Source organism: Hippichthys cyanospilos, chromosome 2, assembly GCF_059441005.1.
Source record: "Hippichthys cyanospilos isolate Australia breed blue-spotted pipefish chromosome 2, RoL_Hcya_1.0, whole genome shotgun sequence".
Taxonomy (NCBI): domain Eukaryota; kingdom Metazoa; phylum Chordata; class Actinopteri; order Syngnathiformes; family Syngnathidae; genus Hippichthys; species Hippichthys cyanospilos.
The window spans coordinates 13,961,563-13,989,424 of NC_142370.1; the positions used below are offsets into that span (position 1 = coordinate 13,961,563).

General features: G+C 39.9%; 1 protein-coding gene across 1 annotated transcript in view; it reads right to left on the reverse strand.

Moving 5' to 3' along the window:
• Positions 1 to 27,862, reverse strand: part of dmd (dystrophin) — a 151,115-nt gene that overhangs the window by 44,640 nt on the left and 78,613 nt on the right. Inside the window, exons 30-58 of the mRNA XM_088408917.1 lie at positions 27,663 to 27,818; positions 27,410 to 27,580; positions 25,471 to 25,653; positions 25,040 to 25,174; positions 21,539 to 21,688; positions 18,038 to 18,199; positions 17,104 to 17,214; positions 16,851 to 17,024; positions 16,621 to 16,776; positions 15,187 to 15,357; positions 14,476 to 14,655; positions 14,229 to 14,351; positions 13,259 to 13,429; positions 13,024 to 13,146; positions 11,990 to 12,124; positions 11,731 to 11,883; positions 11,062 to 11,232; positions 6,931 to 6,957; positions 6,039 to 6,161; positions 5,762 to 5,934; positions 5,514 to 5,649; positions 3,492 to 3,667; positions 2,274 to 2,421; positions 1,390 to 1,503; positions 1,044 to 1,193; positions 856 to 954; positions 680 to 776; positions 290 to 459; positions 1 to 116 (exon numbers count right to left, since the gene is read on the reverse strand). The exon at positions 1 to 116 is cut by the window's left edge and continues 2 nt beyond it. Of these exons, the coding sequence (XP_088265043.1) occupies positions 1 to 116; positions 290 to 459; positions 680 to 776; positions 856 to 954; positions 1,044 to 1,193; positions 1,390 to 1,503; positions 2,274 to 2,421; positions 3,492 to 3,667; positions 5,514 to 5,649; positions 5,762 to 5,934; positions 6,039 to 6,161; positions 6,931 to 6,957; positions 11,062 to 11,232; positions 11,731 to 11,883; positions 11,990 to 12,124; positions 13,024 to 13,146; positions 13,259 to 13,429; positions 14,229 to 14,351; positions 14,476 to 14,655; positions 15,187 to 15,357; positions 16,621 to 16,776; positions 16,851 to 17,024; positions 17,104 to 17,214; positions 18,038 to 18,199; positions 21,539 to 21,688; positions 25,040 to 25,174; positions 25,471 to 25,653; positions 27,410 to 27,580; positions 27,663 to 27,818 (4,154 nt within the window). The remainder of the gene's footprint in view (positions 117 to 289; positions 460 to 679; positions 777 to 855; positions 955 to 1,043; positions 1,194 to 1,389; positions 1,504 to 2,273; positions 2,422 to 3,491; positions 3,668 to 5,513; positions 5,650 to 5,761; positions 5,935 to 6,038; positions 6,162 to 6,930; positions 6,958 to 11,061; positions 11,233 to 11,730; positions 11,884 to 11,989; positions 12,125 to 13,023; positions 13,147 to 13,258; positions 13,430 to 14,228; positions 14,352 to 14,475; positions 14,656 to 15,186; positions 15,358 to 16,620; positions 16,777 to 16,850; positions 17,025 to 17,103; positions 17,215 to 18,037; positions 18,200 to 21,538; positions 21,689 to 25,039; positions 25,175 to 25,470; positions 25,654 to 27,409; positions 27,581 to 27,662; positions 27,819 to 27,862) is intronic.

Here is a 27,862-nt window from a genome sequence, read left to right on the forward strand (position 1 = left end):
CGCTCAGTGATAGCGTTTCGTGTGTCCTGGTTGCTGGTTTTGTTCTTTAGATTCTGGGCTGCAGTGGCTTGTCTCTCCAGCAGAGGACGACGCTGTTCAAGCTCCTGCAAGGATGTCTAGAACCATAAGAAGCAACTTTTTAGGTGTTTCTACTAGTCAATACGGAAGAATTAGTAATAATGTTTAGTTAGTTGCACTCTTTGCTAATATGTAAATAAATTTAAAGATTATTATGTATTTTTAAAGCAAAGTAGCTGGCTAATCAGAACGCAAGGAGTGATTTGGTGACCTTGAGCTGGCCGATGTTTTCATTGATGTCATCCAGGTCAGCCACGACAACGCGCTTGTTCTGCACCATGTTGTCCAGCATGGTCAGCCAGTCGGTGAGCTCGGCCCATGACTTGTTAAACTGTGCCAGGGCGGCAGAATCGGCCTGGGAACTCCCAGTAAGCATCTCACCTGGAGCGCGCACAAGATTTCATACCACAAAATCACCCCCGCCCCCATCCATTATCATTTGTAAAAGCAGCAAGGATTCCAAAATTTCAATAAAAATTCAAATAAGAAAAGCAGAGTGGTTTGCTAGAGTTTTAAATCATCGATTAATGGGTGTTCTATGTAAAAAAAAAAAAAAAGAATGCCGGACTAAATTTTAGTTAATAATATTTTATAGACTTACTGGCTTTCTTGGCCACAAGGAGGTTTTTTCTTTCCTGATGCTGCCTCAACAACTCCATGATAACAGTCCAGTCTTCTCTCATCTTCATGTACTTGGCCTGTTGTTACACACAAAAACATGATGATCCCACCAAATGACAGCGATGAATGTGTGCATATCGTGTTTGATATTCACACCTTATCTGATTGGCTGGGAGTGATGTCTTTGTACAACTGATTTGCTCGCTGAAGAACAGACTCAACTTCAGGCTGCTTAACTTGGATTTCTTCAATGAGCTGCCGTAGCACACGGACAATACACATTATGTACACTGTTCTCCACGCGCATCCTTAAATGTGTGTGTATGCACGCGTGTGTTTCCTACACCGGGTGGGGGCTCATCTGGCCTATGCTCCAGCTGAGTTCTGGTTCTGGATACCCAGCCGGACAGATAGTCCAACTGAACCTGAAGCTTGTCCAATTCCTTTAGCAGATTCTCAATCTCCAGCTGTCGTTCAGGCAGAGCTTTGGACACCTAAATGAGGACAAAACAGCCACACTGCATCGCCACAATATTCATGCGTCAACATTGTGTGAGTGCTACTCTATCTTGTTATATGGGGAATAGCAGTTCTATATGCCTGCCTAGGTGACTGGCTTTAAAGTTGAACAACGCTTTCAAAATATTACCAAAAAAGAGTGGTGGATTATTGCACAGATGATGTGCGCACCTGTTCCCAGCGAGTGTTGATGATCCTGATGTCCTTTTGTTTATCAGCAGGAAACTGTCGCATGTTCAGATCAACCATTGCCGCTTTCTTGCTGGGAAGTTCCTCCACACATGCCTGACACACAAATTTAAGATGTCACACATTTTAAATAAAGTTGGTATATGTATTAACAATAAATGCTTTCAATCAAGTCAAATTATGTTTAGGTAATTTGGCAAATTAAAAAAGGGGGGTATTGAGAATTAGGTTGAAACTCACTGTGCAATATTATACAATTTTATGTGCAACTATAATATCCTAAACCCTAAAATTTAAATTAAGCACCACCAATTCACATGAACACATATGCATAGACGCATAGTAAAAGTGTCGTTTGAGCATTTACTCTGTACCTTTGATAATAATTTTCAGTTTTATGTATGAGTACGTTTTCTGTTAGACATTTCAGCAAATATACAAGTTGGTAAAAGATATATTGATCCTTCTTCTGATTGGATTGATGATCGGGTTCAAAATCCTAATCATGTAAAGCTGACTAGCTAAATGCCGCATGTTACAAGCATGAAAGACATAACATGACAGTCAGTAAGAATGCACTTGCTGACATCTGTGTAAAAGCAGTTTTCGTGAATGGCTAGATAACAAGTAAAGATTTACATTGTCACCAGGACTAAGAGTAGCTAACAGTTGTCACACCGTGCCCAATTTGTCTCTCACTAGTAATGTATACAGTAGTTGTACTAGGAGTAAGCCCTACGCGGACAAAAATATACCTGTAAATGCGCCATATTTTGGATATCATGACCATTGAAAGAATGAATGTTCAAACGCACACACACACACACGCACAGTTGTGTGACTAGAGCAGCATGTGTTGAGTGTACCTGCACTTTGCCCAACGTGTCTCTGATGTGTTGAGACTCAGCAGGCTGCAGGGGAATGCCCAGAACGCCCTCTGCCTTGTCGAGCCAACCCACCATGAAACCCATGCTCTCCTGTAGGTGTGCCGCTGTCATGTGTGCTTCTGCGGATCTGCAGAACAGGACATCGCTGTCACCACAGGATTACTACTGTTGCGCAACTTTTCTGTCCTATCTTTTCAGAGCTTAACGTGGGTTCTGCCGGCTTCAGCAAATCCAATATATAGCTTTATAATGCCATGTATATTATGTATATATAATAACAAATTAATTCGAGCATAAAGCAACTTATTGCTAAATTGCGTTGTAATGACTACATTACACAACCATGTATGCCTTTATTTTGTTAGCTATTAGGTTTTATACAATGTGCATTGTCACGAGTGATACCATTTTCTATCGAGCGAGCCAAAAATCAAACTGATCATGTGACACAATCGATATTCGGGAGCTGCTGAATACACTGCAACACTCTGCTTTTTTTTAATCCAAAAATGCTTCTTCGACTTGTTTAGCTTCAGGAAATGATGTAAATACTGGCAATAGCGATGTAAGGTGACAAAAGAATGCCCAGGGATACAGTTTGTGAAGGCACCAGGGGGCACGCGAAATTTTAACAGGGTTTCTGCAGGTATAAGCAAATCTATATGAATGCTTTTTAACGGTGTGAGATCAACGACCCATTTTTTTCAAACTAAGAGCAAATTAAGTGATACATGAAGCAACTTAATCCTAAAGTTGTATTATAGTGACTCCTTTGCAAAACATTTTATACCTTTAGTTTTGTGCCTATGTTTTATACAGATGCGCATTTTCATTCGTTACATCATTTTCTGGCATACAAAACAACATCAATAGTATGAAGTTGTTCAACAAAATAAGTCTAGAGATACCACTACGAATGTAGTTCCACATTTCAATAAATCAGACACGGTTAGCACAGAACTACGTGTGAAAAAAAAAAAAATCCCTCAGGGGGTAAAAAGTTGCGAGCCATTGCAATAAATCGTTCAATGATTGCACATAAACATGAACCAAAAAGCCAACCAATGAGGGTAACAGTACGCAGGAATGAGCGCATATGACACTACCGGGAATAATATATATAGGCAGACATAATGAAATCAAATCCTGATCTTTGTGCAGCTCAAACAATTGTTGTCTTTGTACACACACACAAACCTTCTCTTGCGCTCATTGAGCTGCTCGCAGACATGTGCCCAGCGAGCATTTAGGAATTTGAGTTGTGCTCGGAGGCGTGAGGCATCATCTGGCGTACTCATCTGGCTGATGTCCGTGCCTACAGAGGTCACTCTGTTCAACACCACTTCCTGCTGTGGGATAGCTTCTGCCAGGTCCTGTAAAAGTGCACACAAAACACAAGACTTTTAAAAGATTCCAAAGAGCAGGCCTTAAATTGCATGTTCACACACTAACAGAAGAAGAAAACGAAGAAAAAACGTGAGTGCCCCCCCCCCCCCCCTTCTTCAGATAGTCCTTTCCACAAATCATCTTATTTTTAATTTCTGACTGAAAAGTTTTACTGACTTACCTGATTGTTTTGTTGACATTCCCTTTCGCGGAGCTCCATCTAGTGGATGCATAATGCAACCTCAGCGACTACTGTAGCTTCTATTCTATGTGCCTTATTTAGTGGAGCATCCTATATATGTAAACAGTTTGACTTAATTGAGGGTGCACCTTATAGTGAGGAAAATACGTTAGTGAAAAGATTTTAAATACAAACAATGTAATGTTTGGATCACTACTTGGTGTAGTCGATTCATGCAACATTTTCTAGTGGACACAATCTCGTACTCCAGTGACAAATGAAGTGTACGTGGCAAAATGACAAGTCCGCCTTACGCTGTATTAAGTGGGATGAAAGATAAATCTAACATGAACACAGTTAACCTTGAAGGTAAAAAGATCATTACTATTAGTCCAACCTCCACCCCATAATGCGCAATGCAGTTGAAAAATGTATTGTTCTCAATGGTAGGAATTTAAAACAATATTCAAATTGTTCTAATTTTTGACGGATTTACATATATTGCATATTAAGCGAAGGGGGAAATATTGAAGATTCAGGAAATATGAGTAGAGCAATTTTATTTATTTTTTTGACACAAGGATGTTTTCCCTCACTCCTAGCCATCATCAGGCCCTAAATTGGACGATAAACTATTGCAAAAGCTAACTCACTTTCAGAGCAAACATTACTGCTACTTAAAATAGCTGGGCAAAGATCTGTAGAGTTTTTAAATAAATATGCAGTCAATGCATTCAAAGAGGTAGGGGGCAGATTGGGTATCAACTAGCAGATGGTCACCTATGCATCACTGTCTGTGCATGAGGAATGTGAGAGCTGATCACAGGCACCTGCAAAGTGGACTGGACGCATTTCTTTTGATCACTGACTTTGCTTATCTTGGCCATCTTGTGCTGAGTATCATTCAAATGCTTTCTAACTTTGGAGGACTACCCTTGACAGTTGGACTGCAAGTTTTTGGCCGGTACAGTCAACTTACTTCAACTGCTTGGGGATTATTTGAATATTCTATGTTGGGTATTATTTAAAATCAGCAGGGCATCTTGTCTTCTTTTCAAAGAGCAATACTCTCCATTTCCCATGAGAGAGTTTTGGATATCAATTTGCAAGTAGAGCGTTTTTTTTTTTTTTTGTACAGGGGTGATTTTTTTGGTGCAATTTTGCTTTTTTTTTTTTTTAATAACAGCATATGTATATTCCCAGATAGCAAAATATGTTAATTCAATGTTGAATTATAGTCAAAGTGGTTGACATTTGGTTAAGGTTGACAATTTGTGAAATACATGTCAGTTTATCAACTATAACTTTTATTAAGTTCTTATGTGTCTAATCTACGAAGGTTTGAATTTAATCTATCTATCTATCTATCTATCTATCTATCTATCTATCTATCTATCTATCTATCTATCTATCTATCTGTCTGTCTGTCTGTCTGTCTGTCTGTCTGTCTGTCTGTCTGTCTGTCTGTCTGTCTATCTATCTATCTATCAGTATATTCAGTATATCAGAACAGTATATTAGATACCAAAATCCTGTCTCATCTCATTCTTGTGGACTCAATCTCGTGAGGGATCCCATCTCGTGTAATTTTTTGTCTTGTTCCATCCCGACCAATTAGTACTGTTTTTGTACTGATTTTGTGTGAGGGATACCCTGAGGTGCTGCCTTAGTGCTGCTGGCTCTCTCTCGGACTTCTTGAGGGCACCCTCAGCATCATTAAGCCACTCCTCAAGTGCCCGCTGGTCCGTTACAAATTTCTGCCACTTGGCGTTGCAGGCCTGCCAGCACCTTAAAGTGCGCACGCACGCACACAAACACACACAGACAAGCGAGCACACAACACAATTCAGTTTTTTTCCAATCACTTTGGATGATCACCCTCCTCTTTCTTCTTGCTTACATTAGCCGGTCTTTATGCAGTTTGTTCAGTTTTTCCCAGTTGGTTGCGAGCAGAGTGGCACTCTCATGGATGCGCTGGCCCTCCAAAGGTCGAGCACCAGATGCCACTTCCTGTCTGCGGGACAGCACCGACTCTACTGGACCACGCAGTTTGTCAATGGTTGCCTTGACCTCCTGTGTGAGCAAAACTCGTGGTTATAATGTATTCTTTGTCAATTATGTTTGCTTGTTGACTTCAGTTGGAGAGTTTGGACTCGAACCCGCAAAGCGAATCTGACCTTCAGGCAGTGCTCTTGCTGAGGCAAATTGTAATAAGCTGCGGGCCAGTATTCGGGAGAGTTCAGTTTGAAGTCTGCCTCGGCCACGGAACGTAATAGCGCCTGCAGCTCTGCCAGGTAATCCTACACACGAACACATACACGCACGCACACAAGCAAGCACAAACACAAAAATGAGCAGCATTTTGACAAGCCCGTAGCTAAATATTTTTGTCACAAAGAAGTGGATAAAACTAATCTGGAAAACAGATTTTTACACACTCATGCATATATTCATGCAATTAAAAGACATTTTTGGATTGATATCTACAGTACAAGAAAGATTTCCAAATTTCCAAACTAATACTGAATACCACGACCACAATAATCACTTCTATTGTTTACTATTTTCATGACTAAAAGAAATGAATGCAGAGAGTAGCAAACCGAAACGATGCATCCATTTAAGATCAATGTATTAAAGAAAAAACTAGATGAAAAATATCAACTCGATGAAAAATATCAACTCAAGAAAAACATTTTAGAAAAACAAAAACAAAAAACGTATTTAAAAATGCTTTGAAAAAAAAACCTGTTACACTTTGTGTTCATAGATCTAACAAACAAACTAATAACTAACTAACAACATGTTTCATTCTGTCCAAGCATCTTAGACAAGCTTTTTTAGTGGATGTGAGGTCTAGTGTTTAGAAGAGTGCTGCACTCATCTCGCTGACCCATTAGTGCTATGTGGACAAGGGTTACAGCGTCCATCCTAATAATATAGTGTACGTTTGATCTGAGAACACTACATACTCTGAGCTCTTTGATCAAACAAACCAGATGCGCATTTTGTCTCCTCGCAGTAAGTTTATTCTAGTGGATGCACATAATTAGATGGAGGCATACATACTTTGTCAGTGATTGGCACATCAGCAGACTGCAGAATGTCATTGTTTGGCATGCAGTGAGACAGAACCAAACAGAGAAACCAATGAGATTCAAATGTCTTAAAAGTCTTAGTTTAAATGTCTTAAAAGTAACAGCTAACACATAGTGAACATACATTGCGACCGATATTCAACCCAATTAACTCAAGAAAGATTATCATAAATATTACTCAAGGAACTCTCAACTGACAGGTAAAATGAACTCCTTCACTGCCATGGATGTCTATCAACCGGGGTCCAATCACTTCCATTGGCAGACATACAGTATATTAGAAGGCTTTTTAACAGGTAGGCAGGCATGGGAGACGATCTCACCAAGCTTGACAGCAAAATTATGGTTTGTAAACTACTAAATGAGATCCCTGTAGATGGCTGTATTGAATTGCTTTGGCTCTAGGATCAGCACAGATTTCGAGTGTAAGATAAGACGTATGGTATAAAGGGAGGACGTATCACAGGTGGTAGAAAGTATGACGCAGCCATGGAGCGAGTGACAAAAAACACGGAGAAAAGACACTGAGGTTCAATTCAAGCCATGCGGGGAGTCAGTCTTGCTTATAGTGTGTTTCCTAGTTGTATATGTGTTTATTAATTATTTTGAAGTCATAAGCCAGTCTTATTTTTGTTGTTTTAAAGCGTAATGTCAAACTGCAGTCCCCGAGGGCCGTTATCCTGCATGTTTGCGTTCTCCAACATACTTGATTAAATAAATAGCTTATCAGCTAGCTCTGCAGGAGATTGAAAATGATCCAAATTGTTTGACGTGTGTTGGGAAGAGAAACTTGAAAACAGGTAGGATACCGGCACTCCAGGACTGGAGTTTGACACCAATGTTGTATAGTGTTGCAAAAGCAAAACAAAATTAGCGTGAAAATAATTGTTCTTGATGACGTTTGTTTGTTTGTTTGTTTTTTTGTCAAAGACTTGTGTTTGTGGTGAAACCATTGCATGTTCTCCTGCTGATTACAGATGGAATTTTTTTTATCCTGGTTTAAAATCTGCTCCTTTTTTTGAAAGATTTGATCCTTATGCCATGGAACCAAATATTCAGAGGGTCAAGACAAATCAGTCAAAACTCTGCGGAATACTGTTTTGTAAAGAAGTTAATACAATATACCGTATTTTCCGGACTATAAGCCGCATCGGTATATGAGCCGCAGCAGCAAAAATTGAGCAAAAAACATCTTTTGCCATGGATAAGCCGCACTGGACTATAAACCGCAGGTATATGGTGATAATATGAAACTTTTACATTTTCTTTATATATTTTTTTAATTGTCTACCTACAGCAATACCCTCTCTTTTACAGACTGAACATGCTTACATATTTAGTCCCAACATTATATTTATAGAAAATTGATGGATGGGTATTACCAACAGAATACTGCAGAATTAAATATCAGTTCAAACTCAAAATCAAGACTTCAATAGCATTCTGTCTCCTTTTGTGTAACTGATTATTTTAGTGAACACTGCACACACTGCAAATATATATATATATATATATATATATATATATATATATATATATATATATATATATATATATATATATATATATATATATACAATCATAAATGTATAAATACATTCATATACTGCATAACGTATATCAAATTTGCACGTCACAAACTTTTATACAAGAACTTATTTAATTCAGACCTTTTTTTTTTAAATATATTTTTTCAAGAATATATTTTAAAGCTCTTTTTGATTCACATCTTTTCAGTTCCATTTCATAGTTGTTCCATAAACTGACTCCTTGCACGAACATTTGCTTGATTGGTGAGAAAAACCAGAAGATAAGCCGCACTGGAATATAAGACACAGGGCTCAAATCAAGATGAAAAAGTAGAGGCTTATAGTCGGAAAAATACGGTATATGCAGGTATATTTTTGTGGTCTATTAATACCCATCTCACTCTTAAAATCAGATTCAATTAACATACCTAAATATGCAGCAAAGAAAAATTCTAATGAATGGAATAAAAAAATTGGTGCTGACCTGGCCATTGGAATTGAACTCCAAATCAAAATGTTCGCTTCCTTACATATTATCGTCAGAGAGGAAGTGCTTGTGTGCGTTTTAGCCGACAAACTACGATTATATTGAACTGGTAAGCAATTTGCCATTGAAGGCCATGTGGGCAGTTTATTAAACACCTTTCTTGTGACCTCGCTGTTGGCAACTGAAGCCATGCTAGTATGACCAAAGTTTGTAAAGGTGGACTGTGAAAGCCTTGTTTGTTATTGTAGCGCTAGCTAGCTGGCATAGCATGGGTAACACAAATGGATTTCAAATTTTACGAAAAGCGGATAAACCACCCTGGAAGACAAAGTAAGTGATTTTAACCAAAAATGAAAACCTTTCTATAGCTTGATGTGCCACGTTAGCGTTTTTGGCCTTAAAGAGATAGTGTGCGAGATTTAGACCGTTTTTCATTAGGGGCAGCAGGAGGTGCTGCATGTGCTGCATTTACCATTGTCCGTAGCTATAACAAAAATGGCCGCCTCCGGAGTGTCATATTTCTGTTGCGTTTGGGGATTTTGGTCATTTCAAGGTTTGGGTTTCCTTCCAGTTCTTGTGTCTCGTTTCCTTTTGGGACCCCTTGCATCAGCCCTCGTTAGCGTTAGTTGTTTCCACCTTTCTGTGTACCTGCCCTCAGTGTTTCACTCAATCAGCTCCCTCTGCCTGTTATTCCTCTCTAGCTGTTTCGCGTTTCTTTGTTGAGCGTCTAGTCTTTTGAAGTCAGAGATTACGTTCAGTTAGTTGTCGCGCCATTGTCTATGTCAACTATAGTCGTCTGTGTTGTGTCTTCAACTCTGTATTTTGCCAGTCCCTCTTGTTTTCAGTGAGTCATTTCTTTTGTTTTTTTTTCTGAATTGAGTCCTAGTTTTTCATAGTAAGTTTATTCTTGTATTTTTGGTTGCTACTTTGCATTCTTGCATTCCTGATTTTGGTCCACTCTTCATATTAAACATCTGTTCTTGAGTCCACCTTGCTTCCAGCTTCCCTGCATTTGGGTCCACCTCCGGACCCCCACTATGCCTCACGATCGTGCTACCCCCCATGTAATATAATTTAATGGTAACTAGACCTATGATTACATTTAAAACATACTGTTGCTTGTTAAGAACGCATTCATTTGCAAGTTTATGAAATCTACAATCATTTAATTTATTCCTTTTTAATGAGAAACGGTCTAACTCTTGCACAACGTCCGTCTAAAAAGAGTGAATATGACAGCTTGGTAAAGCGCTTTAGAGAATGTATGGTGTAGCTAAAGTGCACTCCATCTATCATTATGATCGCATACATTTTTGTCATTTGGATTTGAGATTTAGTGCTTATGTGCTTTAGCAAAAAGTGATTGCTGATTTGAGGTGAGAGTCCAGGCCTTACAGGATACACGCTATTGCCATTGTGTATTAGAGATAGAAATACAAACACGTATATAGTATGGTATATGTTGTAGGTTACACATAGCTGAAACCTCACGTCACAAGTAATATATCAATCTTTACATGTTGGTGTTATATTTTACAAATTAAAGACCAATTTAAAGTGCTGTAAATGGCTTGTTCTCTTTCACAATGCTCAGTCAACAGTTGAACGAGACGCTGTCGGGGGGGGGGTCTCCCGAAAAGCAATGATTTTGGAGGAAAGAGGATTTCACCGACAGCGATCTGAATATATCTGAAAATATATTTTGTTCGGTAAAAAGTACATATGGACTATATTATAAATCACATTGCTACATTATCATTATCATGGTAACAAATTTGTGATTCACAGCATCACAAACAAGTATCCAGTAGTTTTATTTATTTATTACATATGTATTTTCCAACCGCAATTACCATTTGATTACCTTTACGATATTAATGGTGTATGTGAAATAAAATGGCTTGCATTTACCATTTCCATGCCTGCACACATTTTGCACCAGGGCTTTCAAGGGGAATATGTTAGTCCGCACAGATGGCAAGTGTTAGTAATTGTTAGTTTCTCACACAGTGCAGTCGACAACTGGCGTTAATGAGGAGTTTTTTGTAAGCATACAGTAGAAGTGGTGGTGCCTACTGGAACTCACACATTGTCTTTGAAAGGGCCTGAGCTTGTTCTCCACCTCAGCCCAGCGTGTGTTGAGCTGGAGCTGCCGGGGCTCCACTAGACTGGCGGCTCCAGCCTCTGACAGCTGACTGGCTAAGCCCTGCAACTCCTTAAGCTCCTCCTTCTTCTGGGCCATCTGTGAGACAATTTCCTAGTGGGCGAAAACCAACCGGGGGCGTCATTTCTTTTGTGGGGCGCGGCGGTCTGCCGCTCGTAAGGGGAAGCATAGTGAGACAAGTATGGTTGGGACAATTATTTTGTGAGCCTTTATTAGCATTGATGATGGGTACAGTCACCGCAATGTGTGCGTGCGTGTGTGTATGTGGGTGTTGGGAATAGGACAAGAGAAGACAAAGCGGTGAGGAATTTCAGTGACGGCAATGACAGGCAAGGCTGACGTCCACTTAGCGAAATGTCATAGTGATCATCTGAAAGCGAAAGAAAAACATGTAGAGTCAGGAGGTGGGGTGAAGAACAGTGCGGAGGGGGTGTGGGGCCTTCCATAGAAACAAAGAAAAAAAAAGTGAATGGGGCGCCGACATCAATCAGCTAGTTGCACCGAAAGGTCATGTGACAAGAGAACGCGTAGATACTAAGGCGTGTTTGTTCGCGTGCCTCTGCGCGGGCGCGCATGTGTGCGCGTTGTCACCTTGACCCTCTCGCCCTCGGGTGGGTCGGGCAGCTGGTCGACGCTGCGCTGGATGTCGTCCAGCCAGGCCAACAGGTCATGCGACTTCCTGCGGTACTGGTACCACTGAGGGGCAATGGCGAGCGCCTTCTTGTTCCGGAGCACGCGAAGGTCCTGCGCATGCACACATGGCTCAAAGGCTCGCATAAGGCTGGATAAAGCGATGGTCGGCGCAAATAGAGAGGCGGACGTTTAGAGACCGAGCCCTGCGGCGAGTTACCCTGACGGTGTTGTACTTCTTGCCGAGTTGCTTTTGCTTCAGTCTGATCTGCTCTCTTTTGTCCTGATCCGGGGCTCTCTTCTGTAGATTCTCTCCTCTCAACAATAACTCCTTCACGGCACTTTCTTCACAGTCCTACATTCCCCCCGACACACACATTCTGCATCATTATCGAATTTTTGAAGCTCTTCCTCCTGACAATCACAGAATTTTGTGAAAAAAAAAAAAAAAAATCCAGTATGAAGATAGGTTTGTTCATAGGAAAGATTTAAAATATTAGGTTTGTACTGTCAAAAATTTGAAAGCAGGGTAGTCTGGACCAAAATGGTGGTTTTCAAAATGGAGTGCTAGTAGCCCTGGGGGGTATTTGAAGGAACTTCAGGGGTGTACTCGAGATTTTAAATAAAACAAACCAACAAAAATGCTTTCAAAGTAATTATTGAATTAATTAATGGTTTCAGGAAAGTATAAGTTCACAAAACAGTGTGTTATTCAAATTCATTATGGTAAAAAGCCAAATTCTCCCCCACACTAGAATGGTTTGACTCCACGTGTCATACCCCACCTACCATTACCTGCTGAAAACAGATTTTAGAGGGGGCACATCACTGAAAACAGGTTGAGAAGCACTGGTCTAGACAGATTTTGGCATCATACTCGGGGAAGGCACGTTTAAACATCAATATCTGGAAAACTCTCTCACCTGTAGCCTTTAAATTTTCTACCGCGTTTACCTGCTAGTACTAATTTCCGGACATGTAATATCATGGGTGTAGCTCAAGTATAACCATGTGCCGTTGATACTTAAACCACCCGAATTTGACTGGTTTAAATTAAATAGCAAATTTGATAGGAAAAACATTGTCACCAGAGCCCTAATGTTCTGGATCTTTCCCATTGACATAAGTGTCTTCTTACGTGAAATTTTACAAATCATTCTGATTTAGTCAAGTGGGGGGCATTTGGTGAATGACCCTATGATGAACTTTTTGGTCTAGAACAGATGAAACAGTTGTTCTGCATCTTTCAGTAACCTTGTCTTCTTGAAAGTCCTCTTCCTTGAGGTTTTCCCCTTGCTTGGCTTCCTCCTCCAGGAGATCCAACCAAATCTGAGCTTCACGATGGTACTGCTCCAGTTCTTTTGCAGATGCTGCTGTCTGAAATGTGTTTTTGCCGCGAAAGGTTTTGTCAGCAGACCACACAGTGGCTGTCATAAATACAATACAGCGAGCTTTGAGAGAAATATCGCTGTTTGAGATTGCGTCTCACCAGCCCGGAGGTGATACGTTGTGCAACCGTGTCAAATCTTTGGGTCAGGAGCTCCACTTTTGGCCCCACCTGGGCCTGACAATTCTCCCCCCTGGTTGTCATGAGCTCCTGTGCCAAGGTTTTAACTTCCTCCATTTTTTTTCTTGTCAGCTCCAGCTCAGCACGCAGAACCTACATGGACACACAAAACACACTTGAAAAACCGTGGGATCCAAAATAACTCAAATTGAGTCTGACACATTTGTTTATCCTGGAGTTAGACCAAAATGAAAAAAAAAAAAAACATAAAACAAGTCTAAATGGTTTGGGTTGCTTTAAGGTAATCAAGCAAATAGCCAAATATCACACAAGACAACACTATTTTGGGTCGTCAAAAGGTTTTCCCTTTTCTAGGGGGGCATTGGCAAAATATAATTGAGAAGCACTGATATAACCCAACTTTTAGGGTTAAATTCATGTTTAATTCTCCAAATGTATTTGGGCAATTTTTGGCACTAAACTCTTTTTAGAGTGCAGATATTAAATATACATTACAAATCAGTGTAACTTATTCCCTCACTATACTGAAGGCAAGACTAACCACCAATCAATCATCGGATAAACATAGAATCCCCTTCAAAAACGATAGTTTTGCAGAAAAACAACAAACAAAATTAGTTTGTTTGACAATAAAAAGAAAAAAAAGGGTTGTTTTGTGCGTTAATCATCTGACCCCAGTTTTTGGATTAACTAACTAAAAGTTAGGACAGTCCTTTTTTGACACATATCCTCCTGAGACTCAGCCTATTAATTTGTGTCAGTTGTAGGGTACATTTGTCTATTGTTTGACTCATTGGCGATACACTGAGAAGGTCTAGTCAGATGTCACACGCGTTTTGGTGGGAAGCAATTCTTTGTTGATGTCTTGCTGAGACAAAATGGACACAAACGGGTCTCAGGAGGATGTTCGGTTATTTTTGCGCATACCCACCCTGAGCACAGCGTCGTTGGGTCCCTGACTGTCGATCTCATCCATCTTTTTATTTGCTCCGTCTATCCAGCCGTTCACTTCCTCAATCTGTCCATCTAACTTCCTCATCTGTTGTTGGTAGGCCTGAAGACATAGAGGCAGACGTTTGTCCAAACAAAACTATTTTCAGCATGATTTGTGCAATTTTAGCTCCGACAGCAGCGGCTTGTCTTAAATGAAAAAACAAGTATTTGAAAAGCGGCCCCACCAGCAGCAGGTTTAGCCATTCCTCTGCTCGCGATGTGACTGCAATCCAGTTGCAACGCAGCAGGCTGACTTTGTCGTCGACCAGGCTGCCGTGGACCCGGAGAACCGCTTTTAGAGCCTCGGCCAGATCCACCACAGCCTGCAGCTGTGGCTGACGCTTCTCTGTCTCACCGTGGATGGACTTCACCGGATAAGATAGAAAACATGGGCTCAAATATACTGTGCAAGCAGAGGAAATTGTGAGAAATGTACAGTGTTTTGATCATTTTTAGTCATTTTCTTCCACATCATTCTCCCGTGCGGTCGTGCTATGTTGAACTGTGAGATGTTGTTGAGATGATCTGGGTGAAATTTCAGCTCCATAGTTTCTTTTTTCAAGACTTTCCTTTTGATGTGAAATGGCTTTGATGTAAATTTCAAAGGATCAGACAAAATACCAAACGAGGCTTAAAGGGGTAGTTTATCATTTAAGAGGGAAAAATAAAACACTTTTGTCATAATTGTCAAAACAGTTTTATGTCTTCACACTTGTAGAACATTGTCAGTGTGATCACTATTAGCTAACACATTTTTTTCTTTTTAATCATTATATTTGTTTCCTTTTGGTTGCAAAAGTTGAAGTTGAAAGGGTGAAATTGCTGAGCAAAAATTAATTGACTGATTGAATTACTTCCTGTAATGAAGAGTAAAGTTCTTTGTGTAACTCCTGTACCTGTGCCCATGCCACTTCGGCGTCCAGGTCGCTGGGCATTCCGTCGACAGCGGAACGCCTGGTCAGCTCTGCGTCAGTGGCCGCGAGCCATTCGGTCAGTCCATTCAGTTCCTTACGAAGCTTCCTGGAAAGCTTCAGACTCTTCTCTAGCTCCAATTTACTCTCTGTTATCTGTACCCCCCCCCACCCCAAAAAAAAAAAAATAAATAAAAATAACAGTGACTTTGTTCATTGAAAAAAAAAACAGAAAAACTAGAGAAAATGTTTCTAATGCGCATCAAAGGAACAACACTGCTGTTGAATTTGCTTTTTTTTGTTGTTTTTTGGGAAACATACTAAGGATCAGCTTCTACAATAAAGATAATCGACTCGATCGTATACATGGTTAAAATGTCACTGTGTGTGTGGTCATATTTGCCTGTACAGGAAACTGTTAAGTAAAACAGAGAATTGTATGCTGTGTCTTTAACACTACCACAGAACTCCACATGTATTTGCTTGATGATAACAGCATTAACTGGCAAACGATGTTCACGCCTGTGTTATAACCATTTAAGCAAAAGACATTTGGATTCAAATGTTGTGCATCAACACATATAAAGAGACAAAATAATAAAATCCGTCTACTTGTGCCTGCAAGACTGTATTATATTGCCCCCCAGTGCCCAAGACGTGCACATCCGAAGGAGTTGCAATGATGTATTTTTATTCAATTATGTCGGTATTATTACCCCGTAACTTTTCTGTGAATGCACAATAATATAGAGGTGGTTCTTCGCATAGCCCTGAAAGTATGTGAAGGCAATTCAGGGGGTACTTGAGATTTGAACAGGGTTTACTTTCTGCAGATGTGAGAACATGTAATTTCTTTTTTTTCCTTTTCAAATAAAGAGCAAACAATTTTGCACATAAGGCAAAGTATTGTTCGATTGTGGTCTAGTGTGCTACCGTGATTCCATTGCAAAACATTGTGTGCCTTAATTTTGTTACGTTACTCAGTAATGCATATTGTCGTTTGTGGCAATACTTTCTGGCAGACTAGTCAGAAATAAGATGGCTGTGTGAGTTTTATCTTCTGGAATTGCTGAATAGCAGCAACAAGAATTCAGCTCCAAAATGTATTAAATCAGACACAGATTGAACAGCTCAAGTCTTTTTGTCTTTTTTTTCACCCAAAAATGCTTAGCGCTGGTTAGTTACTGAGTTACTTGCCTGAAAAAATATTTGACAAGCGGTATATCATTGAAAAAAGGTTGAGGACCACTGGTGTAGCGGTCTATAGTCGTTATTAGAAAAACAAGACTAAAAAATAAATAAATTGGACAAATTTCATTGCACGGCAACAACTCAGTATTCACATGAATCCTTGATGCACCTGCAATGTCTACTTGTGTTTATCTTTCTCTTGTGAAGGGTCTGTGTGTGCGCTCGCACCTGTGCACCGAGCTGGTTGTAGAGCAGTTTGAGTGCCGTCACACGCTCGTCCAGCTCTTTAGGATGCTCAGTCTGTTGCCTCTGGACAATCTGCCTGCCGGTTTTGATCACCGTCTCAACTTCGCCTTTCACCTCGCTCAGCACCTTGTACAACTTCTGCAAGACACGGGAAAGAAGGAGATGCTGGTCGTCTTCTGTCAATTGATCAAAGAGGGTGCTAGAACACGCACCATGCACTGATCCAACTGAGACTGCACCACATCCTGCTCCACGCTGCGAATGTCCAGCACCCCCACTTGACCTTTGACGCCAGCTAGCACACGTTCACACTCGGCCAGGCGAGCTTCGAAGTTGGCTGGCTTCTGGAAGAGGCGGAACTTGGTCCACACGTCTGTCAGCATTTTCTAGATTGGACAAAAGTGGTTGGAATGTGAGTATTTTTGGTGTGTGTGGTGGTGGTGGTGGGGTCTTTTAAAGTGGCACCTGCGTAAGGTCAATCTGTCCGGTCATCCTCTGGGACGGGTCCTTTTCCTGATTCTTCTTCCTCATCTCCTCCAAGGACGCATCGTGACCAGTCAAGTCCGACTGGATCTTCTACAAAGTGCATATTCCAAAGTGACAGCGTTGAAATTTCGGTCTAACATTTAGAAGGTTCTTCACTAGTGATGTTGCACCCTGTTTAAACCACGAGGGGGCAGTACAGAAAGGCAAAAAAAGGAGTTCTAAATTCAAGTCGTATAAATTGTTTTATTTACACACAGCAGGTGTGTCTTAAAAAAAAAAAAAAAATATATATATATATATATATATATATATATATATATATATATATATATATATATATGTTTTAGTTTTTCTTACATTAGGCTATTCTTAGGTGAAAATAAAGACAAACGAACTAGGAGATGATATAAAGAAGTTTAGTTAGCTACTTCATTTCGAGTTGTGAACTTCCCAAAGACTTTTAGTTGGAGTCTTTTAAGTGTAATGACAATTTCACAATGTTCTACCAAACAAGTGTGATGTATTTAGTCAGTAAGTCATGAAGTTACCACAACAATACCACAAATAAATCGGAGGCTTCACTGCTTCAACTTTTCATGTTCTATCAAGGATGTGGACTTCAATTCTTAACCACTTATCTTGACATTATATACAGTTAATACATAAATCAGTTATATGCTGTATTTCACAAAAAAGCCTGATGACCGAAATGGATCCTTTTTTGTTTTCCAAAATGCATCTGCGATTTCAACAACATTGCGATGTCCATTTGAATTTGATCAATTGTTCAGCCCTTTTTCAATATTTAGTGAATAATATGACAAAATTCGATGCCTGCGAATGTTTTCGGTCATTGCATTCTCAGTGAGCATTGCTGTCACTGAACGGATGGCAAGTGGGATGCCACGGCTACCTGAGCCTCCTGTGGTATCTGTTGAGCATCAATGTTGTCAGCCAAGTACGCCCTTAGGTGGCGGTCAGTGTTAGCCAGCGACTCCTGGATGGACCTGAGTGTCTTGTCATTCTCTTGGGCCCACTGGAGGCTCTGGGCCAGCTCCTTCTGCCTGAGGGATGCCTGGAAAGAAACCGGTCCCATGAAATAAAACATTATCAAACACTCCCTTCCCCCCCAAAAAGCAAACTACTGTAACCCCTATTTCTGGGAGGGGGTAGTGTGTCAGCAGCCAACAACATTTGGGTGGTCTCAAATCTCAATAACTTTGCCCCTCCCACAGTTGTAAAGCATAATTCTCTGCACGTGCCAGCACTAATGCCCGTGTGAAACACGGCACCACATGTTAAGGCTGCTCCATCGATAGTTAAGGCTAAACAGTGTGATCCATAACGCCAACAAATATCCTTGTAATCTTTGTATTACAAGTTAGTATGGACTTAAAAAGGTATAGTGTGAATGGCGAGAGTGACGTTCACACAATTTATGAGAAAAAAAAAAAAAAACTATTGCAAGACGTGTGCTATTAAAAACACACGCACAAACACAGCCCAGCACAGACACCCACCACCGCCAGCATGCTCCCACGGCCAACGTGCGACCTCCTACCGCATGGACTCCTAGGCATTTCTCTGATGGTATCTCAACGCGAAGCCCGTATCGACGTTACCGAAGACAAGAATCGCCTTCCCGTCCCTAGACAGTGCTTAGTGGATTACCAGAGTCCGATCACTTACATCATAAAGCCGTTCAAAGTCATGTGTTTCCCTGGACAGGTAAAGTGTTTGCATGCTAATCCCGTACAGACGGATCATGACTAAGTTTAGCCCTCAGCCTCCACATCCCTCCTCACAATCACACACATTTACTGAATGTGACTACTGGGCTTTCAGGATCGAATAAATGAAATGAGAACTTGTGTGATATGAAATATTGAGACAAGCGCTGATAACAAGTGTCCCCTATGGCAGTGTGCTATTTCACTTTCACGTGTGCTCCCCAAAAAACACACTCTAGCAGCATGGGTGTTCTAAATGACTGAACAACTGCCAAAACGCACTGATTTGTGATGTGAACAACATGTACATATGCAGAACATTTTAGAACATGCTGTCCTATTATTATCTCTGCATGCTTTCTCAATATGGGAACTTGTTATAATGGGATTATTTACTTTTCCTACTTGGTCAGTCTTTATTCTGGAGCCTGGCAAGAGATGTGTTTTGACACTTGCACCGTTTGTATCTTTCTCTGAATCAGAGAGATGAAAAAATATGACTGCTGTCATGTGTTATCATCATGTGATTGTATCTGTATTTCTTAGGTAAGCAGGTACATTTAACAAAATGTTATTTTATACACATATTGATAGTTTGCTGAATTTGCAAATTGTGCACTTTTTTTCTTGGTTTACTTGTGCAATAAGTATTACTGTGGCACCATTTTGTGTCATCTTGGTACTAAGCAACTATGTAGGGTTCACAATATATATATATATATATATATATATATATATATATATATATATATATATATATATATATATATATATATATATATATATATATATATATATACACACACACACACACACACACACACATACACACGCACATTCTTATTTTTCGAGGTTTAAGACCTCCTACTCTAAACCAAATGAATAATGAAATACAGTATAATCACATACAGCATTTTGTCATTGCAAAACTCTGTTCTTCAAACATTTTAAGATTTCACTTCAAATGAAGTGACAGGGCTTAGAGGCGACTTGGGAGCTGCCTGCTCTCATAACATCAGTAATGTTGACACATGCGTAACCTAGACAATGCACACAGCCAATGTCTGAAATACAAGAATGTGACAAAAGCACACATAGACACTAACACTCACAGTCTCAAATGGGTTGACAAACAAAGGGAAGCTTATCAGGCTGCAGGGAGAACATTAATCTGGTGCTATTGTGAGAGGGGATCAACCCAGCGGGGTCTGAGAGTTTTGAGTGTGTGTGTGGCTAATCTGCCACTCGATAAGGAAGCAATGCTGCTAGTGGCAGTGGCCGGAAGGAAGGCCCAAGAAGAGGAAGAGGAGGTAGGAAGGAGGTAACAAAGGAAATGGCAGGGCAGTGTTTGCCATTTGTATATCCGCACGGTACAAACTCCAAGGCTCTTCAGATGGGGCCAAAGTGATAAGAAATGTCATTACTGCTTTTTGAAAGCATCATAATTCTCAACTATTGCACTTTTCCACATCCTTCATTTCCTGACACTACTGATGTTCTGTTTTTCTCAAAGGACATTCTTTTAGATGTTATTAAAAATATGTCTGTTTATACCAAGATGAGCACGTTTTGTGAATGCGAATTTGAGATGCTGCATGAGTGTTGTATGGTGGTGGGGAGCTCAACTGTACTTACAAGAAGCAGCAAGTTTGGCTGATAATAAATTAGATTTGAGAAAATAGGGCTTTTAGCTCTTTAGAACAATTCCCAATTCAAGTTTATCTTAAATCTCAGTCACAAACAGTACGATTCAAGTGGATCCCTTGGAAAGACGCCGAGTGCCTCCTAATAAGCATTTTTGGTTGTAATTTTACAACTCCTTTTGTTTATTGCTTGAACTATTTGGAAAAAAAAATGAACAAAATAATAAATAATTAACTCCATTATACAGATTTGTGCATGTAAAAAAATATTCACCAAGAGTCCTCCAGGATCACACTATAGATCGGTTCTCAAAATAATTAACACGTTTTTAAATAAAGTTTTCAATTGATTGAATTTATTCATTTAAAAATCCATCTACTATCTTAGCCGCTCATCCTCACAAGGGGTGCAGGCTTGCTGGTGCCTATCCTACCTGACTTTGGGCAGTACGCATGGGACAGCCTGAAGCGGTTGCCAGCCAATTTCAGGGCGAATTAGAAAATATATTTTAAAATCCTAGTGAACCCCTGGAGAGCCTTCACTTACACCCAGGTACACATATATACCCATTTGAGAACCACTTCAGTGCACCAAGTTAATTATTTTATTGCTTGACTGCAAAACCAACTTTCCACCAATAAGACTGTTATTTCATTCATTGTAAATAAGTTATGAGGAGTTTGAATAGTGTACAGTGTAGCTTCATGTAAACCTTAAGTTTCTGTGTAAATGCCACATCATATTATAATAATATAAAGTACTTTTTTGGAGAAACATTGCACACATGTTTGTGTGAGACAGGAATGGATTTATGACATTTCTATTCATTTCCAAGCAGGTGACTTGAGGTGTGAGTGTTTTGACTTAGGAATGTGGTCACAAAGCAAATGAATTTGCAGCACTGAACATTTATGTGTTTTCACCATTACAACCAGCCCCCTTGAAATTAATCCTAATGATGACATAGCTATTAGAATTCGACAGCCCTGAAGGTCAATGTAATAAATATACTCTCGCAATGTACAGATATCATGTCTCACCCTTGCCATGAGCTCATCCCAACGTGCATTGAAGGCGTCCAATTTTTGCTGAATGAGCTCATCCAAAACACCGCCGTCCATCAGTGTCTGGGCCAGTTCCCGAATTTGGTTTCTGTTGTGCTCAGGGTGTTGCAGGAGAACCTCGAGCGCCTGTCGATGTGGATAGAAGAGTCAAATATGTATTTGTTGTATTTGTTGACTCACAGTTCATCCGGAATTCACAGCACTTCACTTTTTCCATATTTTCTCATGTTACGGTCTCATTCCAAACGGTACTGAATTAATTCATCTTAAATTTCTCCAAACAATACCCTATCATGACAATGTGAAAAAAGATTTGGGACATTTTTTGATATTATTAATGGAAAACTAAGAAATCACATTGTTCTGTCAGATTCAAGTCTGGGATCTGGCTGCGGTTATGAAGCCATTCTTTTGACATCTTGGCTGTAGGCTTCGGGTCGTTGTTCTTCTGAAAGATTAACCTTTGCCCCAGTTTGAGGTCAAGAGCGCTCTGGAGCATGCTTTTATTCATGATATCTCTGTATATCGCTGCATTCATTTCACCTTCATTGCTGACCGCCGGTTCCTGCTGCTGAAAAACATCCCCTTAGCATGATGCTGCCACCATCATACTTCACAGTGCTTCACTGCAGTGATGGTATTGGTCTGGTGATGAGCGGTGCCTGGTTTCCTCCAAACATGATGCCTGCTTAAGACTAGAGAAATCTGTTTCTCGTGGTCTGAGAGTAGTTCAGCTGGCTTTTGGCAAATCCCAGATGAGCTTCCATGTTCCTGCTAAAGAGAGTGGCTTTTGTCTGGTCATTTCAAGATGCATGTCTGATTGGTGGAAGGATGCGGAGGCTGTCCTTCTGAAAGGCTCTCTTCTCTCTAAAGAGGAACATTTCTGACTGAGTGAACTTGGAGTTTTTGTTCACTTCTCTGACTGCTGTCTTGATCGTTCTGTTTAGACGGCCAGACGATTCTAGCTGTGGTGGTTCCTAACGTCTTCCATTTAATAATAGGGGAGGTCACTGTGTTCATTTGGATCTTCAAAGCAGAAGACATTTCTTCTGTATCCTTCCTCATATTTGTGCCTCAAGTCAATACTGCCTCACAAGTCAATAGACAATTCATTTGACTTCATGGGTAGACAGGTGTGTGTTCCTTTCCAAATTATGTCCGATCAACTGAATTTACCAATGGACTCCAAATAAGACGTAGAAACAACTCAGTGGAAAAATGATGTAACTGAGCTCCTTTTTTTTAGCTTCATGGTAAAAGCTGTGATGTGAATGTGATTTCTTAGTTTTCTATTTTGAATAAGTTAAAAAAAAATGTTGATTTTTTTTTCACAGAAATATTGGGGTATCGTGCGTAGAATTCTGAGGAAAGATTAATTTAATACAATTTGGAATGAGTCTGTAAGATGACAAAAATCAATGAAAAAGTGAAGCGCTGTATGTATTTAGTCATAGGAGAAAAAACATTTTTTCTCATTTTCGCAGTAATTGCACATAATTAGTATTCATGCAGTGGATTTCCTGAGACTAATTTAAACATCATGTCTGTCATTTAATAGCATTTGGTACACTTTTAGTCCCATTGAAAAACTTCCATTTGTTTTTTTATTTTTTATTAAAGTGAAACATGAACATTAATTCAGCTCACAGCATGCAAAGTGAATTCATTCAAGCCTTTATTTGTTTCAAGTTTTATATATGAGGTCTCAGACACCAAAATAAAATATCCAGTGATGTAAAATGTAAGAAACTTCACTTTAATACTTCATGCAAAGCTTTGATATTACATGCACAGACAACAGGAGTGCAAATGTTGTAACTTCATTATAAATTGCTGCCTGTGAGCCAGAGCTGTATCTCACTTTGGCAAGAAGCCTTGTGGGATTCAGCTACAGCCGCCTTTTATTTTTTAATTTTTTCTTTGCTCCTATAATAAAGACGATAAAATACAAAGTCTTCACCCACAAAATTATTTTTCTAATGCAGTGTCATGGTATGTACCCCTACCTTGCCTGGTGTGACATCAAGGCAAGAAATACTCAGTGTCTCAGGGACACTACAAACTTATTTAGGCATTTCCAACAATAAAAAGTGAATACTTGGACTATTATTCGTTTGATGGCTAAATTACTTTTCATGTACAATTAACACCTTTAAAAACACATTTTGTCACGGAGTGTCGACTGAAAATGACATCACCTATACTCGGGACTCAGATAACGACCAAACATGGCTCAGTTTACATGTGCTCGGGTCTCAACAAATGTTCAGTTCACGAATGTCACATGGTCAATTGCAGAAAACAGGTAAACTGTTAGTTGGCTCAGCTCTGAGCACGTGTGATGAACAAACGAGTGCTTGATTAATTTGAGTACCCTGGGTATCCTCTTATTTGGGTACACATCAGAGAATATATATATTTATATTTACGATAATTCTGGTAACGGGGTGGTGGGAAGTTGGAAGCGGACGGAATCAGTTTGGTATTAGCAGCCAGAGGAGTTGCTTACAGCAGCTTTTGTTAGCCAAGATTGTACAACATTAGTTTCATTAAAAGAAGCAAGCAGACCGAACCAACGTCTGAATCCATCTGTGTTCACAAGCACAGGTATTAAGATGTGATTTATTCTGTGTTAAGAATTTTTCAAGCGCTCCAGGTTGTATTGTTTACTTACCTGTGTTACCATATTTTGAAATATATGTTTTTATTTTGGAAGGCCGCTCTGTATTTACGGTTTACATTCTCCGATCGTCATAATACTTTTAGCGGTGTTCTTGTTAGCCAAGGTTGTTACAAGAACTAGCAGACTGACCCGACGTTTGAGTTCACACGCATGGCCATTAAGATGACATTTATTCTGTGTTAAGAATTCTTCAAGCGCTTTAGTTTTCAATGATCAGTTATATCTTACTTTGAAAAGGCGTGCTTTTAATTTGGAAGGCATATTTACGTTTCCTGTTTTTACCTTCCCGAAACTGATTGGCTGTCTCGCGTCACGTTTCGTACCCCGTCGCACCGAATGCGTCAGATTTTGCCCTATCACCAAATCACACAAACTTCATTGACTGCAATTCAAATGTGTCGCTTGTTTTGCCATCCACGTAGTCCATCTGAACTAAGCATTAAATTATTTTCTGAGCCTGCTATTTGGTCGTTTGTGTTTATATACTGTATATTTTTTCAGCATGCAAACAAAAAACATTTTTTTATTTTTATATGAATACTTGATATTTGAATCGAATTTTCTATAGGATATCCAAATATTCAAACCACTCGATAGCTGCAGCCCTAGTCTTGAGCATGTCATGTCATTCTCAGCAGACAGCAACTCGAAAAATGTTATTTTCTGAAGGTATTAATTGTACATAAAAATAGTTACTGTATTTCAGACCAAAAAAAAAAAAAAATCAACTTTTTATTGCGGAAAGCTAAAAAAAAGAGATTTGTTTCAGGAGGATGATTTTAGTGCACACTCACATCTAGCGCCTCCTGCAGCTCCTCTGCTCCTCCCTGGAGGTTCTCAATTTCATCAAGTTTGCGCTCCAGCTGGTCTAGGAAGGCGTTCTCCTGCTCTAGATAGGACAGCAACTCGCACCAACATGCCCAAACCTCCTGCATCACATGGCAGCCATAATTAAAAAGATGTTGTAAATTATGTGACGGGGGGAAAAAAACGAAACGCAAGAAAATCAGATGGATGATAACGGGGACACAAACAAAGCACCTTCTTCCTAATCTCACCGATATCTAATATTTTTTTTTTACACCGGCTGCCTCAAGTTGCAGTGGAGCCATTGAGCAACAGGCTCGTGTAAAGTCTTTTCATTCGAGAGTTACAAGTTTTTTATTGATCTTTTATGTGCAATATATAATAATGGGATTTTCTGATGAGTTGAAAAGAATATTACCTCCAGAGTTTTGCATTTTCCATCCAGCCGGCTGCACAGACGCTGGTAGTTGACCTTCAGCACGTCCAGCTCTGACCGCAGGGCATCATGAGCAGTGGGTGGCGCCTTAGCGATGAAACTATTCACACTGTCTGTCAAGAGTTTGACCTTGAGCTCCTTGGAGTGAACTTCTTCCTGGGCTCTCTGATGGAGATGCAATGTGTTTGATATAATTGGTAAAGGATTGAAGAAAAGTACCAGTCAAAAACGTGGAAACACCCTTTATCTACAAATATCCTTAAGTCATTTACACTGTATTGATGGTATTATTTGGCGAACAAAAAAAACCAAACTGTTTTATCAATTATTTATTTATTATTCACCCACTTAACAGATTTGCATATGTTAGTATTTTCTTTGTCAGTTTTACCATCATGCGTTCTGATTTGGAATGTGTCTCAGTTCAAAGTTGTGCATTATCAAGAGTCAGTAGCTTCAATTTCTTGACCTCTTGGTGTGCTTGAGAGCATTTGGATTTGGAGGTGTTTTCCAACGTTTGATTGGGAGGAAAAAAAGCAAGAGATGTGATGGAGTAAGCTAAGGGAGGGAAGGTTGCACCATCAAACACATCACGATTGACAAAGCCTTGTGTGCCACAATGACTGAAGCGGTATCGCCCACACATCCCTAAAGGAGGAAAACGACAATAATAGAGGGAGCGGGAGGAGACGGAATTGGAAGTCATGAGATTAGAAAACAAGGGGAAAATCCATCTTTCATTTTCAACTCTTTTGAGCAAATCTCTTCAAGTGTGAGCGTGCAGAGCGAAAACCTTGTGGGAGCGACGAGGCACAAACACTGCCAAAAATCCATATCGCAAATATACCACATTATGCTAAGTAAAACGATGCACGTTGAATATAGACGGACCAATGGCACAAAGCTTTGATATGAGTAAGCGAGGAGACCTCTTTTTCTCCGTTTTCTGAAATGCGTGTGCCGGTATGGCTTGTCTCCAAATACTCTGAGATTGAGTTGACACAAACGACAACGCAATGGACCCAAGATGACACCAACCATGCTAAGCTAAAGGCTATAGCTACATGACTAGCTGCTAACTAGCCAGCGTCTGACTCCTTGACAACAAAATTAGCGGCGATTAAAAATAAGAGCAGGTGGTTTGGACAAATACTGCTGATATGGACAAAGAAGTACTGATGGTAAAGTTTTAATGGGACACTGTGTAAGCAGGAGGTGCTGCATTTAGCAATGTGCGTAGCTATAACAAACATGGCAACCTCCGCAGAAGTGCCACCCCCGTGTAATATAATTTAATGATAACTAGACCAACGATTATATTTAAACATACCGTTGGTCGTTAAGACCACATCTATTTGCAAGGTTTTGAAATTTACAATCATTTAATTTATTTCTTTTTAATGAAAAACAGTCTACATCTTACACAGAGTCCCTTCAACGTTTTCTTCTTCATTTTGTTTCGGGTTGAAAATTCCATTGTTGTTTCTTTTGAAAAAGAAAAACAGTGTGAAAATGAAAAAAAAAACTTAAATAAAAAAAAAAAACCTTAAAATCTAAAAATTTCTAATACGTTTTCCCTGACATGTTTCGGCATTTAACTTCCGCCTTATTCAGAGTGTAAAAGGGAGTTCAGTGTTCTTCTCACATTTATCATCAGATAAACACGAGACGGCATAGCTAAGATGCCGCGTTTGTTGCTGCAGATTTTAAAGCATTTATTATTCTCAAATCTGGCCCTCGGTACAAATGGAATCAAAATGTGGGCTTACAATATTTTCTTGAGAGCTGGAAAATAAGTTGTGAATATTTTTTTCCTGCAAAAAAGACGATTTTGTGACTTCTCAAGTACAAAAATGTACTGGTCCACTGACTATTGAAAATAATAAAGTCATGTTTTGGAAGGGTTCCACACATCCAATACCTTGAGTTCCTCCACAGCTTTGCGTAGTTCTTCAGGTGTTTTGTAAGTGAAGTCTCTCTCCAAGTAGTCTTCCTCGGCCTGGTTGATCCACTCCTGCATCTCCTGCATTTCCTTCCTCAAAGCCATGGTTTTATCCAAGCCACCTTTCAAAGCTGACTTTTTAGCATAAGCCTTAACAGGGACATCACATGAAAACCAATGAAAGCGGGAAGTTGGATGCCCAGGAGATGCCATGAGGGCAAAATGCACCCACCTGTTTGCAGACATTCTCCCACTGGGCATTCAGGTCATCCAGTTCCTTCTGAATGTGAATGGCAAAAGGAGGCTCAGCTTCCTTCTTTAGCTGCAGGCCCACTTCATTGATTCCATTGACGCTCGGCTGGATGGTGTGGATGTCGTTCACCAATGCCTGGCCGATCAATTTTGGTCAGCATTTAAGTGGATTGACTCAAA